General features: G+C 37.2%; 5 protein-coding genes across 5 annotated transcripts; 4 read left to right on the top strand and 1 right to left on the bottom strand.

The window, feature by feature from the left end:
* Positions 1–1,272: 1,272 nt before the first annotated feature.
* LOC116166042 (membrane-associated tyrosine- and threonine-specific cdc2-inhibitory kinase) lies at positions 1,273–4,611 on the top strand. The gene is made up of 7 exons (XM_031480863.1): positions 1,273–1,463; positions 1,509–1,644; positions 2,803–3,293; positions 3,343–3,562; positions 3,613–3,758; positions 3,870–4,081; positions 4,135–4,611. The coding sequence occupies exons 1-7, from the start codon at positions 1,407–1,409 to the stop codon at positions 4,190–4,192; spliced, it is 1,320 nt and encodes a 439-aa protein (XP_031336723.1). The 5' UTR covers positions 1,273–1,406; the 3' UTR covers positions 4,193–4,611.
* Positions 4,612–6,144: 1,533 nt separating this feature from the next.
* On the top strand, positions 6,145–7,775 carry LOC116166251 (histone acetyltransferase type B catalytic subunit-like). The gene is made up of 6 exons (XM_031481125.1): positions 6,145–6,216; positions 6,369–6,537; positions 6,677–6,758; positions 6,813–7,075; positions 7,125–7,284; positions 7,706–7,775. Exons 1-6 carry the CDS (start codon positions 6,145–6,147, stop codon positions 7,764–7,766), a joined length of 807 nt encoding a protein of 268 aa, XP_031336985.1. The 3' UTR covers positions 7,767–7,775.
* Positions 7,776–8,322: 547 nt separating this feature from the next.
* On the bottom strand, positions 8,323–9,036 carry LOC116166250. The gene has a single exon (XM_031481124.1). The coding sequence runs from the start codon at positions 9,034–9,036 to the stop codon at positions 8,323–8,325; it is 714 nt and encodes a 237-aa protein (XP_031336984.1).
* Positions 9,037–10,987: 1,951 nt separating this feature from the next.
* On the top strand, positions 10,988–12,763 carry LOC116165296 (histone acetyltransferase type B catalytic subunit-like). The gene is made up of 4 exons (XM_031479598.1): positions 10,988–11,272; positions 11,794–11,993; positions 12,041–12,312; positions 12,471–12,763. The coding sequence occupies exons 2-4, from the start codon at positions 11,819–11,821 to the stop codon at positions 12,645–12,647; spliced, it is 624 nt and encodes a 207-aa protein (XP_031335458.1). The 5' UTR covers positions 10,988–11,272; positions 11,794–11,818; the 3' UTR covers positions 12,648–12,763.
* A 1,608-nt stretch (positions 12,764–14,371) lies between these two features.
* Positions 14,372–19,382, top strand: LOC116166249 (histone acetyltransferase type B catalytic subunit-like). Its single transcript, XM_031481123.1, has 8 exons — positions 14,372–14,434; positions 14,566–14,695; positions 14,891–14,978; positions 15,030–15,295; positions 15,345–15,504; positions 18,459–18,670; positions 18,722–18,993; positions 19,078–19,382. Exons 1-8 carry the CDS (start codon positions 14,372–14,374, stop codon positions 19,252–19,254), a joined length of 1,368 nt encoding a protein of 455 aa, XP_031336983.1. The 3' UTR covers positions 19,255–19,382.
* Positions 19,383–20,126: the final 744 nt, after the last annotated feature.

The following is a 20,126-nucleotide window of genomic DNA, read 5'->3' as shown; positions in this document are numbered from 1 at the left end:
TACTTTTTCAATCAGACTTCTCAATCAAAAGTTATAGACTAGAAACTAATTTCGAAAGAAAATTCAAAGGGCTGGTAACTTTTGAACTAGTAGCCCAATGTTGGAACTTGGAACATTTTAATTTAGAGAATATATATAGGTTTCGTAACTTCTTGTATTAAAGTCATATGAAAAACCTGTTAAGTGTAAAGTAAAACATTAAAACTCGAAAAATATGTTGGTAGTAAATATCATATAATATATCATATAAAAAATCATGTGAAATATATTATAGTGTAAAGGTACCTTAATTTCGGTGTGCGATGTATTCAACCAAAGTTCATTGATTAAACTAAAGAAAAAGTTGATATTTCCAATTGGTATAGTGCCGATAACAGTTAAAGGAGCTTAAGAGATTTATTTTCTGTGGAGCTAAAGCAACAATATTCAAATTAATAATTAATATGTTAGCCAGATCTTGATTTGTTTCAAGAAGTTATTTTAGTTGCATAAAATTAGGCGTCTTTCAGGAGACTTTATTACAGAATTGTATATAAGTAAAATACAACTCTGCGCTTTTTATCATGTAAAAGTAGACATAGGAAATCCCTATGTCTACTTCTACATGAATATCACTGTATAATTTATACACTGGTAATGGAATCAGACAAATTCATTCTTTGCATTTGCCAATCGAAATTAGGCAACTTTACATACGGCGTTCACGAATATTAATTCGGTATAGGCGCCTAAGGGTTTACAAAACGGGGTGGTAAGGTAACGAATAGCGATAATATGATAGTGAAAGTGTAATTTTCCTTCATGTACGTAACCCCCTGCATTCGGTCAGTATACGCCGCTACTGACCAAAGTAAATGCTGTTTACGTTTTCAAATTTGGCGGTTGTAGCTATTAACTGTTCATTTGTACTTAGAAAATAGTTACAATCGCTTTTAAGACTCTTATAAGCACAATATTAGCATTTAGAATGAAATGATGTTTTGTCGGGAAAAAATCATTAAATCTTTTAACAGAATTTCCGATTTATAATTTAAACGTAACGGTTTTTTGTGAAGCAACAGGTACTCGGTGTGTCAACTGAACGTCCTAAAAGTTTTAAAAGACGTTTAGCTCGTATTTTCGTGGGTTTAAAAAGTCTTTACAATTTAAATACACAGTGGGACATCAGTGTATTTGCCTGTCAAGAGTTTTTTATGGCAATTTTGATAAAATTGGTGGGGTCGTTTAGTCACTCGGATGACTGGCGTAGTGAAAGTCCGTTAAAATCCTTGGGATTACACTTGTATACCACTTGTGCTTGTGGTATGTTGTGCGTCTAGTTCTTCGTGTTAAATGTAGCTGGTAGTCTTAGGTCTCATTCATTTTCTTTTTAATTTCGTTGAGTTTTATAAGTTTTATTTAAAAATATGGCTAAGAGTAAGTTCCAGAAGAAGCATAAACTCATTTTCATCAAGACAAAAAAGGTAAGCGTCTTTTTTTTGTCTTGTTATTAAGTAACTCCACTTCAGAAGCAGAGGATAAAGCAAGCTTCAAGAAGTACAAGATGTTCAATCGAAGATATACCTATTAAGGTACGTCATTCGTTGCATAGAAGACGATCGAATGCTCCAGTCGGGGCCGTGGCAATGGTTACTAGTCCAAATGGTGAGTTGTTTTGATCGTGTACAAATTTCACAATTTTCCACATCTGTATAAGATTTGCAATTTTGTCGTGATTTCCTTGTTCTCGTATTAAGTTAAAGGGAATTGCGGGTCCCGAGACAACTAATTTCTTTAACAAAGAGTATTCACTTCATACAAAAGAAATTCTATTTTTATGCCGCGTCCACACTCTTACCATCAAGCCCTCACGAATTCAAACGTGTGGATTGAGTCATGTAAGTTTGTAGCCAATCCGTCCGCACGTTTGTGTGTTTATAAAGGTTTGCAGGTTGTGGTCATTGCTAAGCGTGTGGGCATGGCATTAGCACTTTCGGTTTATAGGGGTGAAGTGGACGAGTAGATGTAGTAGTGATAATAACTGCAACTCTGTAGAACAACGTCTAAAGATATTTTTTGCGGATGAGGGAAGATTTTTTGACAAAGTTTATTTTGTATTTTTTTGAGACACAAAGTTTCAAAAGATTACAGGGCCTCGAATTTTTGCAGTTTGCAAAATATCAAAATCCTGCAACGGTTTTTTGTATTTTTTTCAATAGAATTTTGCCCAAATTGTTGCAATGGTCAAGGGTGGTCGTAAAGGAGTGAGATGAAAAAAAATTTTACTCAAAAGAAAGGGCGTAAAATTTTTTGAAAACGCATGCAGTGCACGTCTGCAAAAAATCTTTTACTTCAAAACTTACCCCCATTTTAAATATCTCACTTCCAGTTGAGATTTTACTTTGGCAACAGGCATTTTCGGACTCGGGGTCAAATATAGGGGAAAAAGAAAAATGAAGAATATGATGTGAATTTTTTCTCGTCGAAGCTGCACCCCCCTAAGTGGTGTAGGTCTTCAATCTTGACCAAAAGTGTTGCTAGTTTGAACTAGCATGGAAGTTCTGTAGGTGTACCCTATGAGTTAGCATGTCAACATGCGCACGTATTGTTCATTGGGGCAAAGCGTTTGAACGTTTTTCCAATGGAATTGATTCCAGATTTAAAAACCGAAAGTCGCAACTTTGGGCTACTGCGCAAGAGCTCATAACAAAATAATTCCACTCTAAAACAAATAACAAAAGTTTTCATTTGGTTACATTCTCAAAATTTCTAAATAGAACATATCATAAGTTTTGATCTTATTAATGCTAGATTTTTTTGTAGTGGTGCTAAGTTCTCTCTATAGAAGAGATGCTGATTTAAAATACATGGATCAAGTGTTTACGTCCAAAGTTGAAATCGGTCGCGGTAGCTTTGGAAATGTGTACAAGGTAATGTCTAGAGACGACCACAATCAGTACGCTGTGAAAGTGACCAACGATAAACGTTCCGTCGTGCATAAAGGGGAAGCGTCTCGTATGTTGAAATTTCCCCCCCATCAGCATTGCATCCAACTTGTCAATGCGTGGGAAGAGGACTTTCGCATTCACATTCAAATGGAATTGTGCAAGATTAGTTTAGAGGCTTTTCTAAATGTGCATTATTCCGTTCCCGAGCGCCCCGCTATGGAAATTTTTCTAGACATCGCTTTGGGCTTACAGCACCTGCATGCTCACGGACTAATTCATTTGGATATAAAACCGTCTAATATAATGATTACGGAAACTGGTATTTGCAAGTTGGGGGATTTCGGACTGCTAGTCGACACTCGTGACGTAAGTATTTGTTATGATCACTTTCAAATGTCTACGATTTCACTTTTAGCTAAGAAATGATAAGGTTGTATCGTCTGATCCATCAGAGGGCGATTCTAAGTATGTGGCCATGGAGGTCCTACGCCAAGAAATCTATACAAAGGCAGCTGATATATTCAGTTTCGGTTTATTAATGATGGAGACGTTGTCAGACGTGAACTTACCGAAAGGTGGTCCAGTGTGGGAACTGCTACGCTTAGGGCGAGAACCTACGTGCTATCACAACCGCTGTAAGTTTTTTTAAATTCCGTTAGAACGTAGAAGAACACATCTGTTACAGCGGTCTCAAATCGCTTGAGATCTTTATTACGAAAAATGATGCGGGTAGATTATAAAAACCGTCCTCAAATAGGAGAAATTTTACAACATGTCTTAGTCCGTAATGTGATGATTGCACGAGAAAACGGCAATAGAATCAATATAATGGTAAGTAACCACAATCGAAATCGAAATTTTTATTCCATTTTGAGGGAGGGCTTCTTTTATAATATGTAATTGAACGGATACGCGAATAACCATTCATTTACCTGCCTTTAGGCCACCTGGGAGGCTGATCTTGCAATGCACCTCGTTAATCTTCAACGTGCTGTGGAACGTGCGGCACAGAGAGAACAACAACGTGCAGCACGCGCTCTAGTACCTGAACCTCTTGGAAATCTCCCTCCTCCGCTACACGAACCGATGGAGGTTGGCCAGTTGCCGGCATCGCCGAGAGTGCCTCTACAAGAGATGCCTGTGCGAGAAGTGCAGTAAGCGACTTGTAATACTAATTTTCTTCTTTTGTGACATATTTCTGTTCCAGAATAATGCAGCAACCTGTGGTAAATCCAAAGAGCCACATTGTGCGCCGCTTGTTCTAGGCGTTTGTTGCTAGTATTTATATTATTTACTATGATCTCGTCAATATATACAGTGATAAGCAACATAGTCTGAAATCAGAGAATTATTTTTTTGTTTTGTTATTTATATTGTTTCTCGTTCCTTAGTTTGCGTATTTGATTCCAAATGTATTTGTAGTTATAGTAGTTAGTGTTTTGCTTTACAAAAGCATTCAGTATTAATCCTGTTTCTCTAGTGACTACCAAAACCTTAAGTACAAATGTAAGCAATGACTTAGGTGTAGTACTGAAAATCAAATTCTATTTCGTTATAGTAGTTGGCAGTTGCAATACTTAAATGTAGTAGTTTATCTAGGCTTTAAAGGGTCGTCGTTCTTGGCATTATTCGTTTGTTCCGGCCATATATTTTTTTGTGTTTATTAAAAAGGTTTTTGCAAGTATTTCGCTGATTTATTCAATCAACCTTTACCTTTTATTTCGTCCATTTTAAAACATGCTGATTGACACACGTAGTCAATACCTCCAATATATTTAGGTGAATTATTGAGCAAGTTGAGAACTGTTCGGGAGTTTTCAATGTTCACTTCATAAAATAATTCTATACCAATTACAGTCTGTGTTCATATGCAGTAACAACTACTGCACCTTCTAAACAAAAGTAATTCAGATAATGAAAACTCGCATTGAAAATCTCTCGACAGTGTCTTCTAGAGAGTGTTTTTTTTTTGTATCTGTATAACATTAGAATCAAATAACATCAGTTTTTCTGGCATATCTTCGGAAGTAATCAGAATTTTCTGGGTTTCTTTAAACCACGATAGTAACTCTTTCATTGGTCTATGGTTTCAGAGATCCCCATGACAGATATATCTTGGAAACAGTGTATATAACTGCTAAAAGCTGGCTTGACATGGAGCAATACAACGCGCAAGAACTTGCAGAAAAAAAATTCAAGGAATTTCATGGTGCAATTACATTTCAATTGCCATATGTCTGCCAACAGATGAAAAATTTCCTGAAATTCTTACGAGATTTTACGTTGTACAGTACGGAAGATAGTGACTTTACAAACGAATATTTCCGCTGTAGTACTAGGATTAACGGGTACCTGACCGACAAAATAAGAAATTACGCTTTCAATGAAGCGCCTCCTATCCATTTCTTGATATTGTTTAACCAATGGAATTGCTATCATGCGGCTGCAAGTCTGGATTTGGTAACAATTGTTCCATGGGATCAGCACTTCTGATAGCTATAAATGACTAGCCGACCCGATCCCATCGATCGACGGCATTATGATGTTAATTAATGAAACTACGTTTATTAGTCTTGACTATTTATAGACTCCTCCGGATGCGCTGTTCTCCTCTGGTTCACTGGGTGTTAGGTATACTAATATCTACATATATATATTATAAAATTTGAATGTGTTCAATTTTGTTTTGTTTTATCGCATTGCTAATTAAATGCTACGCCACTGTTCGAGTAGAGACGAGAAATTTTGATGCGATTGTTGTCGAGCACAAAACGAGCATAGACGAATCGTTAAAATGCACCAATCAAATCGTCGCTCAGAATAGGAGTATTGTTTAAATTTGCGGATAACTAAATTTAAATCATTTACAGTTATTCTAGGTATATAAATTAAGGAATAATAATAGAAATTAAAATTTTTACCATTGTTGGATAAGGCACTTGCAATTCATGTTCAAAAATTTCGTGCGCAACCAGTGCGCATGCGCCGAAAATTTAAGCTTAAATTTTACCGGCAACGGCCATCGGAGATGCCGTGTGCATCCCCTTATTTTTTTAACAACATCAAGTTAGCAATAACACTTGCAACGGCGACTCCATTTTGTTGTATTTTGTTGATTCGATCACTGTAGTAGTTATTTTGGTAAGTATCGCTTCTTTGCGTTCGCATTGATATTAAGTAAATGAAATTAACATTATTCAATCCTTTTCTGCTAGCGATGTCCACGGAAAAATCTACATCATGCATTGCAGAGTCCAAGCGCTCCTTCTTCCTAGTAAGAAACCTGCTTGTAAGCACCTTTTGGTTTTTCTTTACTTATTATAATACTTCCGGACTTTGAAATTCCTTTCACTACTATCTTTCTTTACCTGTCTTTTAGATCACTTGAGTATCGGTCATTTATAGGTATGGCTGTTTTACTTATCTCAATTCTTATTCCAGAGTGAATCGGAATTGACCGTCCCCACTACCTCTGAACCAGAGGTCGATACAAATATTGTAACCTACAATTATGATAAATTCACTGCAACTGCCATCGATATCGGACTAATAGATCCCCCAAGAGACTGGTACCGCTCACATTGCCGGAATGTGATTACTATTATTATCAGTAAGTAGAACTATCATAATAGGCTACAGATGTTAATAATTTAAAATTTTTATTTAAATAAACTGCTGCTTTCCTAATTCATCCTATCGACTGCACTAACAATTGACTTTGTTTCCAATTTTAAATTCGTTAATTTTAGTGTATAATCGACATGCCTTCATTCCTGGTAGAAGAAAACGAAGTTTCAAACCAGAGTTTGTTCAACAAGTATTCGGTAGTGGGTGAGTTTTTGCATTAATTGTGTCTAAAACTGTATGGTGGTTTTAATTTTTCAGCGGGGAGATCTACGGCTATCATAATCTAAGTGTGGATATTTATTATCTTGCAAACTCTGCAGTGTGTTATGTAGAATTAACATACACAGGTATGACAACACCTCCTTTTGAACTTGAACCAGATGATATAATGGAAAGGTTGGCACCATGGCTGCCTCGGGGTTTCAAGACTAGAAGATTCCCTTTCTTTATAGAGTACTGCAAAGAAAGGCGCACTCATAAAATGTTCGGTACACCAATGGAAAGAGTACAGATCTACAATCGTAAGTTATAAGTTGGCAGTTAAACAATTTGGTGAATTTGCATTTATAGCAACTGATAGGGCCACCTATAACTATACCTTTACATGCTGCCGAAATGTCGATACTGAGTTTAAGGAATTTCATGACCGTTTTCAATCCATGACAGTGTGGTTTTTTAAGAAGGCAAGGCTAATAGAAGTTGACGATCCAAACTGGCTTTACATTTATGTGTAAGTATGAGAATAAATAATTTATAAGTAATTATTGAAATAATTTAGGAATCCTGAAGTAGATATAGGTGTAATTCAAAATGCAGTTTGGGTAATGCAAATTGTATTTTGAGTAAACCACAATAAATTGGCATACAATAACATAGACAGCAGGTGATAAGGAGACAGAATTGTCCCTGATCTCTCTTTGATCATTTAAAAAGGACTTGTCTTCCGAAGACGTAGTACTAGTTCCATCAGACTTATTGTTTGTTTGTTTACCCTAAACCTGAATACCGCAGATACTTTAAAATACCTAATAGAAATCGCATTCATTTTTGAACATATCTTTACTAATTGACGACTGAAGTGTCCCTTAAATTTTATTTTAAGAATAACGTCGAAATTTAATTATAGAAAACTCATTATATTGGTCTTTTAGCGCTTCACACCACATCCGTATCCAGGGTGTAATAATTAGGTATGTAAAAAACAATGGGTGATAGAAGGACAAAACAGACGTTTTTCTGAGGGGCCCAAAACTTTCATTTGGGAGCTACCTATGCCTCAAAATTTCTGCTTTAAGGTAATCTTTAGTAAGGGAAATAAATGTTTGTTTTGGTCTCTTCTACCACCCAATTTTAATGCAACCCATTATGGTGGAGAACGGTTATATCCTCAAATTTCCTTTGTCTGTGTCTGTCTGTGTACGATAAAGCTTTGCTTTTGGGCTATATATGCATCGACTCCAGATTTTGCTTATGCTTACTAATTGTGCAAAAAGTCTTGCAAATATTATAATAGAAGGGTGGTGAAAAATGCGGCCGTCAGTCCAGATGCATGCGTAAAGAAACTTATACCTCCTAGTCTTATTCTTTAGTACTTTAGTTGTAATCTTCAAGGTCGTCCTGTTGTATTCTAGTATCATAATAGTGCTCGCAGGAACGCCGCTTATAAAGGATTCCGACTCGCGTCGTGTGCTGTCATTGGCCGGTACGTTTCGCCAATGCGATGGGCGCTAGGGCTCACTACGGAACAAGCCGGCACACGCTCGCCACACTACTCCCCCTCCAGTGCAGCGGTATGAAAATTGGCAAACTTGCCAGGAAATCTGATGCGTCGTCCGGATTTAGTCGTCGTTGTTTGATGAGGCGCAGCCGGGGATTCTGGAGGAGCTGAAGGTTTATGAGGTGGCGTGGGTGTATGATGAGGTGATGTAGGCTGCACGTCGTTGTTAGAAGTAAATGCTGGCTTGAGGCGGTCTATGGATACTTTGTCCTTGCGGCCGTTTTGGTCAACATGGAAAAATTTCTCGTGTCTTGAGATAACAGCAAATGGCCCCTCGTAAAACGGTTGGAGCGATTTTAATAAGCCTTCTTTTCGTACGAAGACGTGAGAGCAAGAATGTAGCTCCGGATGGACGAAGATTTTGGGTTGCCCGTGTAGTCTAGCTTGGAATGGCCGAAACTGCTCGAAGTGTGATCGAAGTTGCTGGGCGAAATCGGTAGTGTCGCTATCGGTGCGTTGTGAGCTGCCTGCGAATAATTCTCCTGGAAGGCGGAGTGCGGTGCCAAAGACGAGGGCGGCAGGTGCGAAACCAGAGTCGTCTGCAGGTGCTGAACGAAGACCGAGGAGTATAATTGGTAACACTTCTACCCAACGCTCTGTTCTGTAGCACTTGATGGCTGCTTTCAGGGTTCGATGCAAGCGTTCCACCTTACCATTAGCTTGTGGGTGGTAAGCCGTAGTACGAAGGTGTTTGATACCTAGCATCCTGTTGATTTCCGCGAACAGGGTAGATTCGAATTGTCGGCCTCTGTCCGTCGTAATCTTTTCGGGAATTCCGAATCTTGCAACCCATTCGCTTATGAATTTTCTGGCGACCGATTCAGCGGTGATATCGGAAAGGGGAATAACCTCTGGCCATGCCGTATAACGATCAATGAGAGTAAGCGCGGATGCCACTGCTCTCTGCTCGCAGGAACGCCGCTTATAAAGGATTCCGACTCGCGTCGTGTGCTGTCATTGGCCGGTACGTTTCGCCAATGCGATGGGCGCTAGGGCTCACTACGGAACAAGCCGGCACACGCTCGCCACAAATAGTTTTTCAAACTTCAAGTGCAAATATCACTATAAAACTACTTAAGTATCTGAAGAGCGTTTTTATTATTATTTTTGTTAGGGGTGGTCCCAGTCGGTTCCTGGGGCGTATGAGTCTCGCCCAGGTTTCGGTTTGAATATGACTTTTACATCCCTCCACGCCATAGGTATGTATCCCAGGGCAACACTTGCCCTTAGTAACGTACATCGATTTTTGGTAAAAAAGGAAGGTTAATCACTGCTTTTTTTGAGCCCCGAAGACAAAATTGTCTCGGATCAACACGGAAAAAAATTTTCTTATAGAATGTGGCCTGTGGAATCCATAATTTCAAACAGTTCCAAGATTGAGCTACTAGTTCAAAAGTTACAGCCCTTTGAATTTGTTTCTAGTCCATAACTTTTGATTGAGAAGTCTGATCGAAAAAGTACAAATTGATTTGGATTCTACGCACCCAAATTAATAAGAAAAAGTGTTTTCCCGAGAAATTTTGGTGCAGTCGATTTTTGGTAAAAAAGGAAGGTTAATCACTGCCTTTTTTTGAGCCCCGAAGAAAAAATTGTCTCAGATCGACCCAGAAAAAAAATTTTATTATAGAATGTGGCCTGTAGAATCCATAATTTCACACAGTTCCAAGATTGGGCTACTAGTTCAAAAGTTACAGCCGTTTGAATTTTTTTCTACTCTATAACCATAGTATAATACAAAACTTTTGATTGAGAAGTCTGATCGAAAAAGTACAAATTGATTTGGATTCTACGCACCCAAATTAATAAGAAAAAGTGTTTTCTCGAGAAATTTTGGTGCAGTCGATTTTTGGTAAAAAAGGAAGGTTGTAATCACTGCCTTTTTTTGAGCCCCGAAGAAAAATTGTCTCAGATCGACCCAGAAAAAAAATTTTATTATAGAATGTGGCCTGTAGAATCCATAATTTCACACAGTTCCAAGATTGGGCTACTAGTTCAAAAGTTACAGCCCTTTGAATTTTTTTCTAGTCTATAACTTTTGATTGAGAAGTCTGATCGAAAAAGTACGAATTGATTTGGATTCTACGCACCCAAATTAATAAGAAAAAGTGTTTTCCCGAGAAATTTTGGTGCAGTCGATTTTTGGTAATAAAGGAAGGTTAATCACAGCCTTTTTTTGAGCCCCGAAGAAAAAATTGCCTCAGATCGACCCGGAAAAAAAATTTTCTTATAGAATGTGGGCTGTAGAATCCATAATTTCAAACAGTTCCAAGATTGGGCTACTAGTTCAAAAGTTACAGCTACAGTGTGGCTAACAGGTCGAGGCCTTGTAGTAGAGCAGGAAAGATTCCATTCATCCCTGGGGATTTATACTGATGGAAAGTCTTCACTGCCCACCTAACTTTGGTTAGGTTCACTATCTGTCGAACCAAAACCCAATCTCCACTGTTCCCTCTGAGAAGTGGTTCCAGACTAATTTGACTGGTTTGTTAACTCCGGTGGTTGGTGGCAAGTTGTGGGATTCGAACTCACAATCTCTGAAGACCTCCGAGTCTTTAACCGCTACGCCAAACTGACAACTAATTTTACCATATGGGATATAATAAAATCGTGCTTACCTACTGAAGTGCGGTGGTTGGCACAGTTGGTTGTGGTTCCCCTGAGGACCCCTCAACTGCTGTGGCCTCTTTGAACTCCTGCCATGCTTGTCATTTCCTCTATCTCCACCTTCATCTTGGAGAGGAGTTTGAATGTGAGCGTGGTGAAGTTCACGTAGGATCGATGGTTGCAAGTGGTCACCATCTTGGTCCTTAAGGACAATCAAACGTTTGTCCCTTGGGGTCCTCCTTCCTGTCTACCACACGCCAAGTGCTGGTTGTAATTTTTGTTGTTTTGATATACCCTTCTGATCAAAGCAGTGAAACATCTGTCCGTCGAAGCTTCGGTAAGTACGTCTGAAAAATACGATTTAACCAATCAGTAATGTGACGGTTTTATTACTTGTTGTGACTAAAGATAGATTGGTGTGCTAACACAATTAGTTTGACATGCTACTGATTCTTTCATGTGAATAGCAGTAAATATGTCAGAACTCAAGTCGTTTGTTAAGCTGGAATGACTTGGCTTAATATTTCAATGTGCGTTAACATTATATAGATATAGGTTGTCTCTCCTGATAGAGTAGTCAATATTCTAGTGTGTGCCAAGGAGTAATTTTTTTGTTTAGTTTTTTTTTTGTTAATTATAACATTAGTCTTTTTGTTCAACACTATAACATTTACATAAATTACACACTGTTCTTAACACATCAGTACAGATTATTTACTACACTAAAGGCGAGACAGTGCATTGGATTGTGTGTCTGTCTTTGTACCTATCCGTTTACTGTGATTTGCTTTATTGACTGTGTCTTGTATGATGTTTTTAAAATGAAGTCTGAATTTTGTTCCTTTTTTATTGCTGTAGATATGAAGAGAGAAATGAAATTGGAATGGAGGGTCATAATCCGGTAGGATTCATTACATTTTATAAAAATCCATATTTTTCCATCGAAATCACGCAATTATTTGTGATGCCACCATGCCAGAGAATGGGTATTGGTACCCACCTATTAAAAAATGCATATCAGGAAATTGCAGGTTTCGATAACGTTGAGCAAGTTACTGGTAAATGCATATCTACATTGTTAACTAAATTTACATTCCCTTTGCAGTTAAAGAACCAAATATGCCGTTCTCAAATCTAAGAGACTTTCTAGACTGTCAGCTATTGATGAAATTTGAGGAATTTAATTATGAAAACATACACAAAGGTTATAATAATATCATGTACGAAGTAGCCAATAAGGCATACAAATTTAGTAAGCACCGAGTGAGACGTGTTAATGAAATACTAAGATTGGCATACATCCAGTGTAACATGCTCGATGGAAACTACAAACTAATGGTTAAAGAAATCACTCGGCGTTTGAAGATTCCTTTTAAGGTAATATTTTATTAATTGTATAGTACAGGGTGGTAATTTGAATAATAGCGATCGGTTATATAAAGTAAATACATACTTATATGTAAGAAAATGTTCAAATTGATGTCCTGTAGGTATCTAAATCTCTTAGTTTGTACATTATTTATTTTATATTGCAGAAGGGTATTCGCATTTTGAAGGAGAAACTAGAGAACAATCCATATCATGGCAAGTTGATCGAAAATTTACAAGGAGTTAATGCAAAATTAGATGCTACTATTACTGCACATATGGTTGACATACAATTGGCTGCCACCTTAGTTAATGCTAAACTCTTTAAACCTAATTTACAGTGATCGACCAAAAATGAAGTATTGCTGGTAAAACATGAAAATGTCTTCCAGAATGCACCACATGTGTTTTACCTATATTGTTGAGTTTTTCATGTATTTAAGATTCTAGTCTTGTAAAATGTTCCTGTTTCCATAGTTACTACATCGCAGCTACTGTGAAATTCTTGTGCGTTGTTTTGTTCTTCCACACTGAAGTAAATATATAATGTGTGTTATTTTGTTGAGATGTATAACATAGTCTATTTTTCTAAAAATAAATGTTCATATTTCCATAGTTGAGTATGCACCTCTCATTTATTTTCGTTACAGACGGCAGCACTACATATAGGACCTTGTATTGGCATAAAAGTTTATTCTCAATTTATCATTAAAATGAATGTTGTAAGTACAATTAAAAGTGCTTGATGAACCGAAAAACTTAGGATTTAGCCATAGATGTAAATCTCAAATTCCACAAACACATTAAAATCGCAGCCCTCGTCGTTTTGTCTAATGCTGCTCGATTACTCTTCTAGATTTTCATCTGTCATACGAGCACTATCACGAGACGTTTTCTTTGAAGCATCAAGCTCCAGAATGTGCGCCAAAGCTGCTCCGATTTCTCACGTCATGCAAGTCTCAAAGCTTGCTGTGTTTCCCCTCGCGAACTCCATCCATTAACGTCTGCACCCCCAGCTGCTGTATAATAACGCTTTCTCTGGAGCCGTAGAATACGCCAATCTCATCAACCGGGGTATATATCGGCTTCGAGTTCTTGCAAACTTTCGCCCTATTTAATGGTCCATGGCTCCCACCACAGTTCTAGACTGTGCCTCCCCCCTATGACCGAGCGGCAGGGCGTAGAACAAAATGAAATTAATAGCAGCTTCGACTTTCAATGGGTCTTTAAAAATACCGCGAGTGTCTGTCCTTTTATTTAATATTTTGATAGCCCCATAGACGTATGATTCTCATATACCGATGGGCCTGAATGCCGAAAATAAGGCAAGCAGAATTTTAACCCATTTCTAACATGCACTGACTAAACTTTTTTATACGTATACGTGCGTGCGGTTTGTGTCCCCGGTACTACTAAGGCGACTATAATAATTCATCTTAGATTTTTACCTTTATCTATTTTGTAATATTGCGAGTGGAATTGTTCCATTTTTAATGTTAGTAGCAAAGGAAATTTTGTTTCAATTACATTAACCCTAATTTTTCATCGGATGCTACGCCACTGTCAACCTGATTCGATTCTTATCGAACGCGTAACGAGTATTCACGAATTGTTAAAATGCACCAATCACATCAAGTACGTAAAACATGCACCAATCACATCAAGTACGTAAAACATGCACCAATCAAATCATGACTCAGAATATTAGGTTCTATTTAAATTTATGGGTACACAAAATTAAATAAATGGTAGTTATTGTAGATATTTGAATTGAAGGGCGATTTAATAGAACATGCCTGTCTGGTACTTTTGTTAAACAAGGCTTTGCCATTTTTAAAATGTGGGCAACTAGTGCGCAAGCGCCGAAAAAAGTAGGATCTTAACTTAAATTTTTACCGCCAAGCCCACGGCCAACTGAGATTTTCCATGTACATTTGTGCAACAACGACTTAGCAACAACCCTTGCAACGACGACTCCATTTTGTTGTATTCTGATTGATTTTGTAAGTGTAGTGTAGTCGTTATTGTGGTAATAAAATTAACACACTCAGCGCTTTCTAAGCTAGTAATGTCCAAGAAAGAATTCACACTATCCTTTGCACAACCCAAGCCCTTAATTGGAAACTTGCGTGTAAGCATCTTTTTCGTTGTTTGTTGAAATCTCTTGTTTAAAGTTCATAGTCTGTAATCTTTTGCGGATTCTTTAGATCACTTGCATATCTGGAATTCTATTGTTGTTTTATTTCAATTCGTATATTGTAGAAGTCGGAAAAGCAGAGTACATCTGAACCAGTGGATAAATTTACAGAAACTGCAATAGATATCGGGCTACTAGATGCCCCCGAAGGGTGGTACACTGCACGTTGCCTCGATGCGATTACCATTGTTATCAGTAAGTAGTTTCTCAAATTGTACATTGCTCCAGATTTGCCTTTCTTGTTTTCTAAGGCGGGACTCTTGTTTTGTATTCCGCAGTGTAACCTCATCTATAGGCCTGTGGTTGCAATACAGATAATTTAAAATGACCTTCTTCTAGTTATCGCGTGTCAGACTACACTAACAAAACTTGTCCTATTAATTAACTAAATTTTAGTGTATCACCGACAATGCTTCGTTCCTGTAAAACGCAAGCGAAGTTTCAAGCCAGTGTTTTTTGAAGAGATATTCGGTAGCAGGTGAGTTGATCTTTGATCTTTTCTGCAACTGTAGCCGTTTTATATTTTCAGAGGGGAAATATTCGGTTACCATAATCTAAATGTAGATATTTATTATCTTGCAAACTCCGCAAAATGTTATGTAGAAATAAAATACACAGGTAAGGCCACTCCCCCTTTCGAATCTGCACCGGATAATATATTAGAAAAGTTGACACCATGGCTGCCTCGTGGTGTCAAGACTAGAAGATTTCCTTTCTTTGTAGAACACTACAAGGAAAGGCGACACAGCAGTAAAATCTTTGGCACAGAGTTGGAAAGAGTACAGATCTATAATCGTAAGTTGTATGTTGACAATTTAACATTTAGGTGAATCTGCTTTTATAGCAACTGATAATGATTCCTACAACTACATTTTTACAAGCTGTGAAAATGACGAACGTCATTTTAAGCAGTTTCATACACGTTTCCAGTCTATGACAATTTGGTTTTTTAAGAAACCGATACAAATAGATGTTGATGATCCCAACTGGCTTTTCATTTACGTGTAAGTATCATAAGACACAGAAGGTAATTTTTGATTAATGCAATCCGTTTGACACTATGTCTTTTTTATGTGGGTGTGTATCAAATATACTGCCCATTTGACACATGGGTGCTATTTGTCCAAATTTGGCCATTGCAAATTGACTAGAATTTTCATTTGTTAGGGTTTGGAATAATATCAAAAACAAGTGGTTTATTAAGCCAGAATAAGTCTTAGCTCAATATTTAAACATTCATGTAACATTACATATGTCCCTTATTAACAAAATCTTAAAAGTGAATTAATGATTTTGGACTTTCTGTCCGTCCGTCTGTGTACATGATAACTCGCGAACGGTTTCGAATTTTCCATTTCTATTTTCAGTGTTTTGTTTATCATCACCCAAGAAAGAACTGATTAAATTTTCATTGACCCAGGAGCTCGTTTGCTATATTTGTCACATTAAGTTATATTTACCTAAAAGAAATTCGAGTGTAACATACAATTTCAACCTGTATATGTCATGCCAGAATACCCCCAACATGAATTGTCTCAGTTGGACTAGAGGGGGACATTCACAAAGTCAGTATGTGGTGTGCCATCTTGTCATATATACCTATATGTAACATCTCACCTCAGTACCTCTGCTATTCAACAATCCCTTAATTTTAAGAGGCAGATCCAGAAGGGCTTCCATGACTTGTCCAGAGTCTGGTTCTAGGCCATCAGACAATTGCGCCATATCAGAGCATGGGTCTAATCATGGCAGTGTACAGCCACCGGACCGCCTTCGGCGATGGTCCCCACAATGGTGGCGATTATTTTGGGTTTCTTTCTGTGTTTCCTTAAAGTAGATAGTTTCTTTTTTAGCGCATTTCAAATTAATCTGTCTCTTTTTATGATAGGATGTGATGTTGAACTGGTCAAACGAAGGCTTACAATGTAAGGTGAGAAACACTTTCTTTGAACCTTCTATGCCCCCTCGCGAGGCCTTCAGATGCGGCGAAAGAGGCAGAGATGCGAAATTCAATTACTATGTGCGATTTAATTTCCGGATATTGACTTGGGTTTTTTTATCCTATAAGTGTACAGCAGTAGTAGTTCATTTAAGCTAAGGTGTATGTATATATACAATTTCTCGCTCATAAAAACCTTATTTTGCACTCTGATTTTGTTGGGAAAACGCCCAAAGGCATTCTTTTGGTGCCTAGGAAGTGAATTCGGTGCGTTTTTCATAACCATGTGAATTTCACTGGAAATGAGGTGTCAAAATTTCTAGCTATGCCTTGATTATACTCTGAACACGTTTGCTTGATGTCCAAGAAGTGATTTCATGAATGGGATCCGGGACAGTGCAAATAAATCCGGAAAATCGCGGGCATGTGGCTAAAGAAAATGCGCTATCATCGTCCGCACATGTGTGTACACTTTTGTTTGTTTAACATCCAGGATATTTTGATGATCAAAAAAATGGATTTTTGCCTCAATCACTTATACGATGCTCCTGCACATTTATTTACTTTCCAGTCTATCTCTTTTCCTTCGGCAGAATGACTAAAACTTCAACTTCCCAGATAAATAATAATAATAAATGTTTATTCCATGAATTACATGGAATCCCATGGTACAAATTCAGCAAAAGCTGCTCTTCCATATGCACCATGCACATAAATAAGTGGAGTAACATAAAATAAAAAGTAACTTTTTCAGCTAAAAATAGAACCTGTACATCATAGTGACATAAAAATAAATAACTATTATAATTGAGAAATATTAAATAAGGAGACGAGAAAAATAAAAATGAAAAGGTAAGTAAAACAAAATCTTAGCTTTGTGATTGTAAATAGGATATTGAACATCTCGAACTTAAATTTTTTTAAAATTACATTAAATATCATTGCTTACTTCTTGAAACATTGCTTTTCTCCCGTTGCTTATTCCCTTCCTATTATCTAAGAAAATTTTTTTTTCGGGTCGATCTGAGACAATTTTTTTTCGGGGCTCAAAAAAAGGCAGTGTATAACCTTCCTTTTTTACCAAAAATCGACTGCACCAAAATTTCTCGGGAAAACACTTTTTCTTATTAATTTTGGTGCGTAGAATCCAAAACAATTCGTACTTTTTCGATTAGACTTCTCAATCAAAAGTTATAGACTAGAAACCAATTTCGAAAAAAAATTCAAAAGGCTGTAACTTTTGAACTAGTAGCCCAATCTTGGAACTGTTTGAAATTATGGATTCTACAGGCCACATTCTATAAGAAATTTTTTTCCGGGTCGATCTGAGACAATTTTTTTTTCGGGGCTCAAAAAAAGGCAGTGTATAACCTTCCTTTTTTACCAAAAATTGACTGCACCAAAATTTCTCGGGAAAACACTTTTTCTTATTAATTTTGGTGCGTAGAATCCAAAACAATTCGTACTTTTTCGATCAGACTTCTCAATCAAAAGTTATAGACTAGAAACCAATTTCGAAAAAAAATTCAAAGGACTGTAACTTTTGAACTAGTAGCCCAATCTTGGAACTGTTTGAAATTTTGGATTCTACAGGCCACATTCTATAAGAAAATTTTTTTCCGGGTCGATCTGAGACAATTTTTATTTCGGGGCTCAAAAAAAGGCAGTGTATAACCAGGGGCGCACTGGCTCGGGAGAGCGGGTGGCGGTTGCCACCTGGCCTGTAGATCATAATGGCCCGTTGGAAATTTATAAGTATGTGCTGTATTTAGTTTCTTGCACTATTAATAAATTATTAACACGTTTCTCTAATTGGGGTTGATGTTAGGTTGTTAAAAAATTCTGTTTTAATTGAAGTGTTTTACAATGAATTTATCATTTCTTGTCGTAGCATGAAAGTGCTGAAATACAATGATAGGCGACGCACCTCGTGTGGATTGTATATTTTGTTACTTTTCCTAACAAATAGTCGACCAAGACAACCATTTCCAGAAGTAATTTGTTTCTTTCTTGTTGTAGATATGAAGAAAGAAACGAAGAGGGAATGAAAGGCGTATATCCGGTAGGATTTATCGCAATTTACAAATATTCGACTTCGCCGAATCGAATCACAGCGCGTATCACGCAATTGTTTGTGATGCCACCGTGTCAGAGGATGGGTATTGGTACCCATCTATTGACAAATGCATATAAGGTAATCGCAGGTCTCCATAATGGTGCGGAAATTGTTGGTAAATACGTATTCGTATTATTAGCCCAATTTTCTAAAATTACCTTTGTAGCTCCAGCCACGAATATGCCATTTTCATGTCTAAGGGATATGGTGGACTGTCAATTGCTAATGCAGATTGAACAATTTGATTGTAACAACATACATAAAGGTTTCAGTGACACCATGTCAAAAGTGGCCAATGAGGAGTATAAATTAAATAAGCGCAGAGTGAGACGTGTTTATGAAATATTAAGAATGGCGTACATTAAGTGTAACATGGATGATAGAAACTACAAACTACTTTGTGAAGAGATCTCAAAACAATTAAGGATTCCATTTAAGGTATAGTACAGGATGGTAACTTGAAAAACAAGGACACAACAGAGAATTTGTATCAATTATCTCACACTTTCTTTCATATTTCAGAGACGCACTCTAATGTTGAAGAAGCGTCTAGAAAAGTATCCACATGATGAGAAATGCCGAGAAAGCTTACAAAAATCATATGAGGCATTGGAAGCTAAAATTGTGACTTATATGACTGGCCTCCAAACGGCTGCAACAACACTTAATAAGAAACTTTGGAAGCCAAGTTTCGAATGATATCGACCAAAGTCTAATTGTGATATGTTAAGATTGAATAAGATAGTTTTGTTACGTTGTTTAGTTCTTCATAGATATATTTAACATAAATTATTCTCCTAGTATAACATCACTTATGTGCAGCAGTGTCAGAGTCTATTTTGCTAAAAATAAATGTTCCTATTTTTATAGTTCAATTTTACCTTTATTTTCATTAAAGATGACAATATGCTACGAGTTTTATCTTGTTTGGTCCAAAGATGTAATGTTCTTCCGAGAAAAAACTTGTCCAACTGCACAACTGAGATAATGACACAAGGCACATCTTGTGTTAATTCAGGTTCAGGTTACATTCTGAGTATTTACATGATTTTAGTTTTTGTGTCAAATACTTTGTTAGCAGATGTCACCTCTCAACGCTATACATTTTGTTTATGATTATGTATGTTGACGCGTTTGCTCTATTAATATTGTCGCTATAATTTCTTGTTATGATATGTTGGGGCCCCGTTTTGTCAGAATGCAAGCGCCTATGCGAAACCCAGCCTGCCAGGTCAGAGGTCTACTAAGAACGTACAAAGTGTTCTCATTGTGCCCTTTTTGTGAATTCTTTGCGCTGTATGTTTTCAAAACCGACTGGCACCAGCTTCTTCTTGAACATAACTGTAAGTTTCCTAGAAAACACTTGACAAAAGCACAGTTTTCTGCTATTGCTTCCCTATGGGAAGAATCCTTCAAATCCCAGAACCTGAGATGAGGGTTTCGGTCAAGTTTCCCATAAACAGATTTCCAGAAGCACATTGTCTGGAAAAAGGAAGAAAGTATCTCATTATTTCGATATTTTTTGACGCAGCCTAGTATGTGTCAATGGAAATAAGAGAATAATAATTATT

This window comes from Photinus pyralis, unplaced genomic scaffold, assembly GCF_008802855.1.
Source record: "Photinus pyralis isolate 1611_PpyrPB1 unplaced genomic scaffold, Ppyr1.3 Ppyr1.4_LG3a, whole genome shotgun sequence".
In the NCBI taxonomy this organism is placed as follows: Eukaryota; Metazoa; Arthropoda; class Insecta; order Coleoptera; family Lampyridae; genus Photinus; species Photinus pyralis.
The sequence above is the reverse complement of the archived record's forward strand: the minus strand, read 5'-3'. Positions and strand labels throughout refer to the sequence as shown.

Bases quoted from the DNA above. Each gene is read 5' to 3' on its own strand.
- LOC116166249 (XM_031481123.1), top strand. From the start codon at position 14,372: ATGTCCAAGAAAGAATTCACACTATCCTTTGCACAACCCAAGCCCTTA. The intron at 14,696-14,890 runs GTAAGTAGTTTC...TAATTAACTAAA, and splicing joins TGCGATTACCATTGTTATCA to TTTTAGTGTATCACCGACAA. The intron at 15,296-15,344 runs GTAAGTTGTATG...CTGCTTTTATAG, and splicing joins AAGAGTACAGATCTATAATC to CAACTGATAATGATTCCTAC.
- LOC116166042 (XM_031480863.1), top strand. From the start codon at position 1,407: ATGGCTAAGAGTAAGTTCCAGAAGAAGCATAAACTCATTTTCATCAAG. The intron at 3,294-3,342 runs GTAAGTATTTGT...TTTCACTTTTAG, and splicing joins TGCTAGTCGACACTCGTGAC to CTAAGAAATGATAAGGTTGT. The intron at 3,563-3,612 runs GTAAGTTTTTTT...CATCTGTTACAG, and splicing joins TACGTGCTATCACAACCGCT to CGGTCTCAAATCGCTTGAGA.
- LOC116166250 (XM_031481124.1), bottom strand. From the start codon at position 9,036: ATGCTAGGTATCAAACACCTTCGTACTACGGCTTACCACCCACAAGCT.
- LOC116166251 (XM_031481125.1), top strand. From the start codon at position 6,145: ATGTCCACGGAAAAATCTACATCATGCATTGCAGAGTCCAAGCGCTCC. The intron at 6,217-6,368 runs GTAAGCACCTTT...TTCTTATTCCAG, and splicing joins TCCTAGTAAGAAACCTGCTT to AGTGAATCGGAATTGACCGT. The intron at 7,285-7,705 runs GTAAGTATGAGA...TTGGTCTTTTAG, and splicing joins AACTGGCTTTACATTTATGT to CGCTTCACACCACATCCGTA.
- LOC116165296 (XM_031479598.1), top strand. From the start codon at position 11,819: ATGGAGGGTCATAATCCGGTAGGATTCATTACATTTTATAAAAATCCA. The intron at 11,994-12,040 runs GTAAATGCATAT...TTCCCTTTGCAG, and splicing joins TAACGTTGAGCAAGTTACTG to TTAAAGAACCAAATATGCCG. The intron at 12,313-12,470 runs GTAATATTTTAT...TTTATATTGCAG, and splicing joins GTTTGAAGATTCCTTTTAAG to AAGGGTATTCGCATTTTGAA.